General features: G+C 40.5%; 1 protein-coding gene across 1 annotated transcript in view; it reads left to right on the top strand.

Annotated features, from left to right (window-relative positions):
- Nucleotides 1-1,996: 1,996 nt before the first annotated feature.
- The window catches only part of znf827 (zinc finger protein 827), a 77,644-nt gene continuing 70,282 nt past the window's right edge, over nucleotides 1,997-9,358 (top strand). Inside the window, exon 1 of the mRNA XM_059342239.1 lies at nucleotides 1,997-2,431. Within this exon, the coding sequence (XP_059198222.1) occupies nucleotides 2,389-2,431 (43 nt within the window). The 5' untranslated portion in view covers nucleotides 1,997-2,388. The remainder of the gene's footprint in view (nucleotides 2,432-9,358) is intronic.

Raw genomic sequence — 9,358 nt, 5'->3', positions numbered from 1 at the left:
ACCTTTTCCATCTTTTACAACTTATTTCTAGTGTATCTGTGCACTTGTATAAAATCACAAACATATGTATGTTGGACAAACTGTTTAATTTATAACTCTTTGTCTGAGTTGAATGTTTTGCAAGCACAACTATAGTATTTTTCCCCTGAGGTACTTAGAGAAATCGTCTAGAGGTCTTCCCATTTGCATATTTTGTGCTGTCCACAAAAATACAGACAGTGCAAGAAATGCAAAAACCAAAACGAATTTAACCTTTCCCTTGTAGCACTCTTTGGTCAGACCAAGTGCCCACAGACTATCCATCTGCAGGTGAAGGTGAGAAACACAGCTGTCGACAGACACAGAGACACACAAACACACTCACACAAGTCTACAAACAAGTCACAAGTCTTAAAATTGTAATGTAAGCCATTATATTATTCAGTATCACAACCCAACATTATCCTCTCCACAAATGAAAAACTAATGGGATGTCTTAATCATTTCATGCAGGAGATGCAATAATATATAACTCTTTTCTATTTGTGGAACATGTTTGTCCACTCTCCTCCTGATAGGCCCCATTTAATCATGTTGTTCTGTTTCCTAATTAGCAGAAATGCAAAGTGTCTTTGTCACCTGTGGACAGCCAAGAGGGCTAATTTGGGCTTTTCACTAATTGCCACGGTAACGAGCCTCCTGCGCCTCCGCTGGGGGTGGGTGGAAGGCATGGCAGGAGGAGGACTGGAGGATGGAAGGATGGAGGGATGAAGACACAGCTCTCCTCACACACGGCCGAGGTGTGAAAGAACGCGGCAGGCCAACAGAACGCAGCCTGGAGGAGTCCAACAGCAGGGAGTGGGGGACAGCCTGCGCTGTGAAAAAGCCCCAACACCCAGCTGAGAGGGAGGAGGATTCAGCTCTGGCCAGTTTTGGTCTCTCAACTTTGATGAGGAGATGACTACATTGGGGTTGGATAATTACTGGACATTTTTCTGACACCTGTTATTGTCCCTACCTTATTTGATAGTGGTTCCCACACAATGTTCCTCTTTTCTATTTTTCTTTTTTTACTGTTCTTTTAATAGACAAATTCTAGGTATAACTCAGCAGGCAGTTTTTAAATTAGCAGGTTGACATGTATGAAGAGTGTGTGTGTGTGTGTGTGTGTGTGTGTGTGGTGTGTGTGTAAGTGGGGGGTAGGAGGAGGTGATGACAGAAATAAACCCAATTAAAATATAGTATGTTTGATAACGAGTATGTCTTTATTAATCAGGTTCAAGTTGCAGCTTTTAGGTGTTTTTCTTTATGCAACCTTCATATAGTTTATGGTGAAATGGCAGCCTGGTGGAAACTTTCCAGGGGAAAAGAGTTAAAAAGCAAAAAGCATAATAAAAAGCATATATACTTCTTTGAGCATATAAATACATTTTAAAACTATTAATACTAATATGCTAAAAAGCCCAAAGTATTATTAGTCATTACAATGGCATAGCAGCATATATTTGATTTATAAGTTGACAAATAAAACGTTAATTAAGTCATTCAGTCTATTAACGCACAATCAAATACATTTTCAGCGTTCTAATTTTACCATGCAGCAATTGTGATAATTGTCTTTAATTAAAATAAACATTTAGTATAGTGGTTCATTGTCTGTTTTGCCTAAACAAGCTAAATTTAACATGCTTCTCCTTTATGTATATCATAGCGTTTAAATTGACGTGTACATTCATGTTTGCATCATTTATTATATTATTTTATTATTTATTATCGTCGCTCTCTATTATATTGGGTTTATTTATTTTTCTAGGAGGAAATTAAATTGATTCCGTTAATGTAATTCGACTCGATCAATATGGTCTCCCTGCTTCTTCTTCTTTCTTTTTTTTTTTCAAATACATTTTCTTTTCAAGCAATACACCCTGAAAGCTTGGGGGCACCTTGTCCGTACGCTGCTCTCGGGGGCGAGCTCCCTCGAATGTGTGCGTGCGCGCAAGAGCGTGTGCGCGACTGTGTGTGAGAGCGTGTGAATGTGTGTGAGTGAGTGTGAGCGTGTGTGTGTATGTGTATGTGTGAGTGAGAGAGCGAGCGTGTGCGCGCGCGCGTGTGAGTGAGTGAGTGTGTGTGTGTGCTCTGCTGTTGCTGCCCTTTGATCCCTGCATTAGTGTTAGTTAGGGGCTCGGAGACACACTTGCACCGAGAGCAGCCATAGTCAAGACACGGCAACAACAACAGCGGCACCTCCTCCGCCTGTGTTCCCATTCCCCAACAATACACTTTAAACCGAGCAAAGCCAGGTGCACGACCAAGTCCCTGCCATCACTGGCGCCTCCAGTCTCAATGGGAAAAACCTTTTTTCTTCTTATCCCTAAACAAGGACGAGAATGTGATTAAAAACGGGGGAAAATGCCAAGGAGGAAGCAGGAGCAACCCAAGCGCCTGCCTTCACGTAAGTCCTTCACTCGATTTGTTCAATTTTAACGGCTCTCCGTGTGTTTTGCGCAGTAGTTTAGGGTTAAAGAGGTGAAACAGACAAAAGACTCGGCGTAGGTTATTTCTCCCTTTTTAGGTCCGAGCGAGGCAGCCATGTTGTTGGCGATGGGTAACGTTAGCTAGGGCAGTGAGTGGATAAATGATACGTGGCTTTATTAAAGAGTATAATCGATAAGAGGTCCGGTTCCGCTAAAGGTTGCGGTCAGTTGGCATATGTGTCGGTTGTGTGTGTGTGAGGAATAACGGCCGAGCGTTTTCGGTGATGTGTTCGCCTCTTGCTTGGTCGCTTTTCGGGTAGAAAGGGGAGGATCTGGGAGTCTGGCCGCAATAAAATGAAGGGTCAGTCGGATCAGACAAGCCAGAGTCTGGCTACCCGTACCCTAGTGTTCCTAGTTAGCAATAGCGCTATCTAGCAACGCTCGGTAAACTTCATTTCCTCGGCAATAAACGTGTAACTTTCGCCTCATAGTTTTTGCCTGCTCCAAATCGCGGAACCGAATTTGTTCGCGCTTGTTTGTCGTCGACTTTAAAAAGTGTGGAGATGGATTTTTTCACCCCTCTAGTCTAAGCCAATGTGTTTTTTTTTCTACCCCTCCCAGTCTGCATGCAGGCTATATCAGAGCCATGGTCGGTCACCTGAAGTTCAGGGTTTTTCCCCCTTCCCTTTGCAGCCATTCATTGCAGACAGACTACGATCAATAACGCGGTTAGAAAAGGGGAAACGACAGTTGTGCTCCGCTACGTTGCTTTAAATAACGCCGTGCCGCAGCTGAAACCCATTGTAATTACCATGTGGTTGATTTTGGTGGGAGGTTGGTTTACTTTTGTACATTTGACCCTCAGTATCTTGGATGTTCGTATTGTGCCTTTATCAGTCCAGATAATGAAATGCTGCAATAACGTACTCCGGCCACCAGAGGATTGCTTTAGATGGTAGTGGGCAATGACAATGATTATTGAAGGAATTATCCGAGAGTGACATTTTCTGCTCTTGATCATTTTCTGCTCAATACATGCGTAAGCAAACAGCTCAATTAGTCATATTGGTATGCAAATGCAATGAATAATTGAGTGATTCATCTTTAAATCAACCACCGCCTGATGCATTTATCTTATGACACTGTCTTCTTCATTTCTTAAATGTCAGACCATGCCAGCTGTTCATCATAGCCAGCCACCATCTAAAAAAAAAAAGGCAATGTAAGTTGCCTCTTTTACTTACATAGGTTTTTATTTTTTATTTTGAAAGGGTCTGAGGAATGAATGAGCTCCTGTACCTGTCAGTTTATTATGTCTGGGACATTAAATCAAATGTGCATTACAGAGTTGTCCCTCTAGCCTCTCACAATGTACACTAAAGTCATCATTTTTGTTATATTCACTGATCTACTGTTCAGGTGTTTGACCTAGGGTTGAACTTGGGAAATAGCAGCGGTTGGCTGTGAGGCATAGAGGTGGAGACTGGGGTGACAGTGGTTAGTGACTGTGAGTGTGACTGAGTGACAGGGAGATATTTGGACAGCGAGTTGTCACTTATATGCTGCATAAGGAGTGTGTAAGCTATATGGTTGAACTGCACAGATCAGGGTCATGATATTTATATAACCGAATATAACTCGCTGCAGCCTTTTTACCACCACTCTGCATACCGATGCTTCTTTTAGGGAGCTTGTCCACTGAATATGTTTTCCTCATCCGTTACCAAAATCTTTGTTTTATGAAGCGCATTATGTAGTGGGCCGTTTAACCGTGAAACACATGCAGTAGTTTGCTATTTTAGTACCCTCAAACAGGGAGCCTTCTCTTGATTTCCCTGGCATTCATACATTTTTTGAATAGATGGAGAATACAGTATAGAGTACAGTACGGCCCACTGATACTTTGATAAGTTGGGCATTTTTCTTCCATATAAGAAAAAGCATCTTAGTTAATTGGAGTGGCTCATTGTCTGGAGTTCTGGTTTTTTGAAGTGGGGCTGTGTGAGGCACTTCGGCGTATTACCCACAGTCCTACAGGCGGTCAGCACGCCACCAGTTTGGAGAAGCAGGTAGAAGTAGTGACACGGAAGCTAGGCAATGTGCTGCTGTGGACGGAGGGACAGAGCTAAACATGTTTTAGCTATCTTAAAAAAAGGGCCACCTCAAACAAATCCATATTACATGTATTGTATGCTATATTTAGAGTATTTCTACAGCTTTACCTTGCCACCAGACAGCCCTTTTCCACGGGGAATTGAAGCTGTTATTTTATCCATCTATGCTCTCTTCAAAGCCACCAGATTCCTTTGACAAAAACTGAAATTTTACCTCCCAGAACACAGTGATTTGCTGGTCTACCGCTGCCTCGATTTGTTTGTTCATGTTATTTTGCAACTTCGGTGTTTTAAAGGGTTAGTTCAGATTGACCAAAGTCACACAGTAACACAAACTAACCGATCGAGGCAGTGGTAGACCAGCTACTCTTGTGTTCTGGGAGGTAAAATTACTGGGGGGTTTTTCTTCAAAGGAGAGTTGTAGGTTTGAAGATAGCTTAAATAACTGCTGCGTCGTAAAGGGCTGTCTGATAGCGAGGTAAAGCGAGGAAAATATTCTAAATAAAGTGTAAACTTAAACTGATAATTGTTTTAACTGGATAAAACACGTTTAGCTGCTGTCCCCGTCTGCAGCTGTACATTACAATATTGTGGTCATATGACTTAGTATAGCTAAATTCTAATAGATTTTATGTTGTGGAGAAAGCATAAAATCAGGTGTTTGTACCTACTGCTAGGTTAATGACATTGTCTAGTTCAACACCCAAATGTACCCTGCAGCTAAATTTTCCCTATTTGGACTTTTTAAAAACCTGTTTTATAATGATTTGAATATTTAAGGGCAGACTTTGTAAGTTTCAAATGTGAAATAATTAATAGGCTAAACCAGTTTGATGGGGTTGTGTTTACTTATGCTGTATTTCACACAGCGTCCTCCTCATTATACTGTCTGGATCAGTCAAACATGAAGTCCAATATTTTCCGTCTTTTGGGCAAGAAGACCAAAGTTTGCCCATGTCAACCTTTCAATTAAGCCGCTTTGTAATTGGTCTGGAACAAAAATACCCTTCACCCACGTATCTGAAATCATGTACTCCTGTGTAGGCACTGTACTGGAGCACTGCTGTGCCTCTGTTCCTGGGTTTAAATGAAAGCCTTTTCTGATTTAGGAGTTGTTTCCCTCCTCAGTCAACAAACTGTCACAGGAAAGTATGAATTTGTCAGAAGCTTTTTTGCGCTTTGTTTTGGATCTTCCCACTCTAGAATGGAAGTGTCACCTCATGCCATTCGCTGTCAGTCTGTGTGTTTTCATTATTCAGCCAACAACACCCTGGTGGTGTGCCAGCCAACAAGCACAATATCGAGCTTGAAATCTCTTCATCTGTGGTGAAAAAGGCCAAGCTAATACACTGGCTTTAATGCTGGAGGTGCTTTATCTTAGCACAGACCCAGATATATGGGTTGTGTAGCCCAGTGTGCACTGTCCTATTGTCTGTGGCACAGCTTGGGAGAGGAGACTATTCTTTAAGTGTGTGTGCACGGCACGCACATGTGAAAGTGAACAGGCAACCCTCCTGTGTTTGTGTGTGTGTGTGTCTGTGGGTACATAAGCCGGCTATGGAGGTCACAGTACAGTATGGCGCCTTCACTCTGACAAGTAAACATGACCTTTGGTGCCACAATGAAAACTGCCATTCTTTATGACCTTGCAGTGTGTTATTGTTTGTGTAATTTTGTTGCCTTATTACTCATTCTTTAAGGTAAGGGTTAGCGAATATGCTTCTAAGGTTTAATATTTTGCATTTGTGACATTGTGATTAAAAAAATGAGATTGGATTAGTCAGAATATGTCAAATATTCAATACTGTGTGGCATATTCTATTCTGAAATGTACATTTTTAAGCCGGTGTTGTAATTAGATCAAACAAGTCCCCTCAACGTTTTATCACTCTTGTCCTCAAAGACTTTAAAAGTAGGTGAGTATGTTAGAAATATAGACTGAGAGTGAGAGTACATATCATAAAGAGCACAACCTTAAGTGTTTTGGGAGGGACATTTGTATTCTGCTTACATATCCCCTGGCGATCCACATTTGAGATGGAGAGATTTTTAACATTTCCAGACGGATATCGGCTCGTCTTCGTCAGCCAATGAGCCGACTGACTGGGTGGCTCTCTACCTTACTGTAATGGCGGGTCACTGGCTCCCTTCCACTTGCTATGATTATAATGACCTTGGTGGGGCTGGGGCTTGAAAAACATTGGATTAAGGGGAAAGGAAAATTAGAGGAGGTTTCCATTTCGCTCTTGGCATAAAATTTGTGGGGAATTTCTGCCAAGAATCCCGTATCCCACCACCACCGCTGTGTCCCCCACCCCCCCTCAAGTTGATGGGGCTTGGGTGCTCTGGCGGTGTCGGGCGAGTGGAGCTCAAGCGAATAATGATACACAGGCTTTAACTTAGAAATGAATTAAAGGGCAGGGGAAAGGTGGTGGATGTCTCGCTCACCACACACTGTCACAGAGAGCAGAGAAACTTGCTTTCAGCGGCCAAACTGGACTCTGTCTTTTGCGATTTGCTTGATGGGACAACCTCGATTCCAAAAAAGTTGGGACATGGGGAAAAAGATAATAAAAGCAGAATGATTTTGCAAATCCTTTTGCAACCTACATGCAATTGAATACAGTACAACAAGAAGATGTCTAATCCTTAAACTGTTTTGTAAAGACTCATTCTGAAGTTGATGCATTTTATTTTTATTTACGTTTTACACAGTGTCTTATCTCTTAAATAAACAGGTAGTTGGGTAAGATTTAATGGGCCTGGCTAAGCCTTGAGGGTTTGGATCTTAATGTTAACCTTATTTGCTGCTTTAGACAATTTGCAAGGCACATAAGCAGCAGAGTGGTTTATCATCATCATTCCAGTAGTAAGTTTCAGGGTTAATGCAACTTAAAAACAAATGTTTCTTAAGAATCAAAGCTCTATATGTGGCTCTGTAGTTTACCCGAGAATAATGTGAAAAAAGGAATGACCTCTTTCACAATTCTGTTGAATAATTCATTTGAATCTGAGCGTCCATACTTCTGTAGTGTCACTACAGAAGAAGGCTAATGCATGCAATTCAACATTTCCTGGAAATCAGTGCAGATTCTTCAGGTTCTTCAGATTCAGGACCTTCTAGTCACAAGGCCACTTCAGTAGTCCTTAAACTAGCACAGGGATTATAGAGTTGCTGTCAGATAAACTTGTTTTTTTGCTAGCTCTCAGATCAAAAATAATGGCTGATTATTTTGACATACGGTCTGAAAATATTACTTGCCAAGTGCCAAATGTGGGTAGATTTTGTGTTTTTATCCCATCATGGTGACATGCTTATGGAAACAAACACATTTGTAAACACATGGCCAATATCGTACAATATATGGACATGACCACGATAACTTTTGCTGAGCTTGATAAGTAGATATTGTTCTTATTGTGTGAGGTCTAGGTCTGCAGCACCCTTATATACAGGGCATCAGCAACTCTGCAAAACTCTGGTCTCGCCTCTGGTCTGCTGCCAGCCACTGTTAGGCTAATTTTTATTTAGCAGTATTTAGAAGGAGTAAGTCAACCTTGTAAAGAAAAAAAAACAAAAAACAAAACACCAACAAAAAGCAGGACAAAGCACATACAAAAGGAAATAAAGGAAGAAAAGAAATCTATTTTAAAAAATGTTGCTTCAAATATTGATCTGGCTTCTTCTTTAAGTTTGCATTCAACATAATATGTTATTATGTCAATGAAATGTACAGAAACAAAGTACGCAATTTATTAGTTTGCCCAGTAAAAATATGCTTGATCAGGGAACAAAAAGTTAATTTTAGACACTGCCCACAAGAGATTCCCAACAGTGTTGTTTCAGGGTTCAGTTTTTATAGTCATGGTAATATTATGTGTATTGATATCAAAGCTATAGTGGACTTTAGCCCCAGAACGCCCTGTGAACTGAGTAAGTGCAGTCTGTCTTGTTAGATGGTGTGCTAATTGTTGGCTGTTAGCTTAGCTATGCTAATATTTAATCAAATATAAGCCATATGAAAAAAGAAAATGAGAAGCCAGAGCTTAAAGACCCTCCCATATTATTTAGAGCTCCTGGTTAGATGTCTTGAGGATTCCTGGTAAATTATAGCAACCGTGTGTGTAGTGGAAGTAGAGGATCAGACAATATCTGTGTGTCTATGTTGGTAAACCCAAGTTGGCTTTTGTCATTTGTGATATTGGGCTTTATAAGTAAAAGGCTCCTGACTTACACCCTTAAATTGTTACTCTTATTATCACAAATATTCCTGATAACAAAATGTTTGAGGTCACTGAAAGGCGAGTTAAAACATTTAGTAACACAAATGTGTTTTTAGCAGAAGAGCTGTTAAAGTGATTATTTGTGCATGTAAGAGGCTAGTTGTGTCCCAGATGTCTAAAACATCTTGCCCAAAGTTTTTCAAGTTGCTCATATATTTAATGGAAAAGCAACATAAAAGTGAATAAACATCTTTTATTGAAGGATGAATGAAAAAGAATGTGCTTCGAGCTTTGACCATTTTTAATATATTAAATGGATAAATATAATGTGCCATAATAATGTTTATGTACAGCTGGAGTTGACAGACAGGTTTAATTTACCTAGCAACGGGTGATTAATTTGAATACTTCAACTCAAATGGTTTCATAGCACCAGTTATCAAAAACTGTCATACAAAAGTTTCTTTAGATTCTTGGTATAGTTGAGTCATTCCTTTTATGAAATTTTGCCGCCTTTTATAACTTTATTTTGGAATTTCTGGGCAGTTTTTTTGTGTGTGTAGGCAT

This window comes from Centropristis striata, chromosome 1, assembly GCF_030273125.1.
Source record: "Centropristis striata isolate RG_2023a ecotype Rhode Island chromosome 1, C.striata_1.0, whole genome shotgun sequence".
NCBI lineage: Eukaryota > Metazoa > Chordata > Actinopteri > Perciformes > Serranidae > Centropristis > Centropristis striata.
Note: the sequence above shows the minus strand (reverse complement) of the source record. Positions and strands in the feature narration are given on the sequence as shown.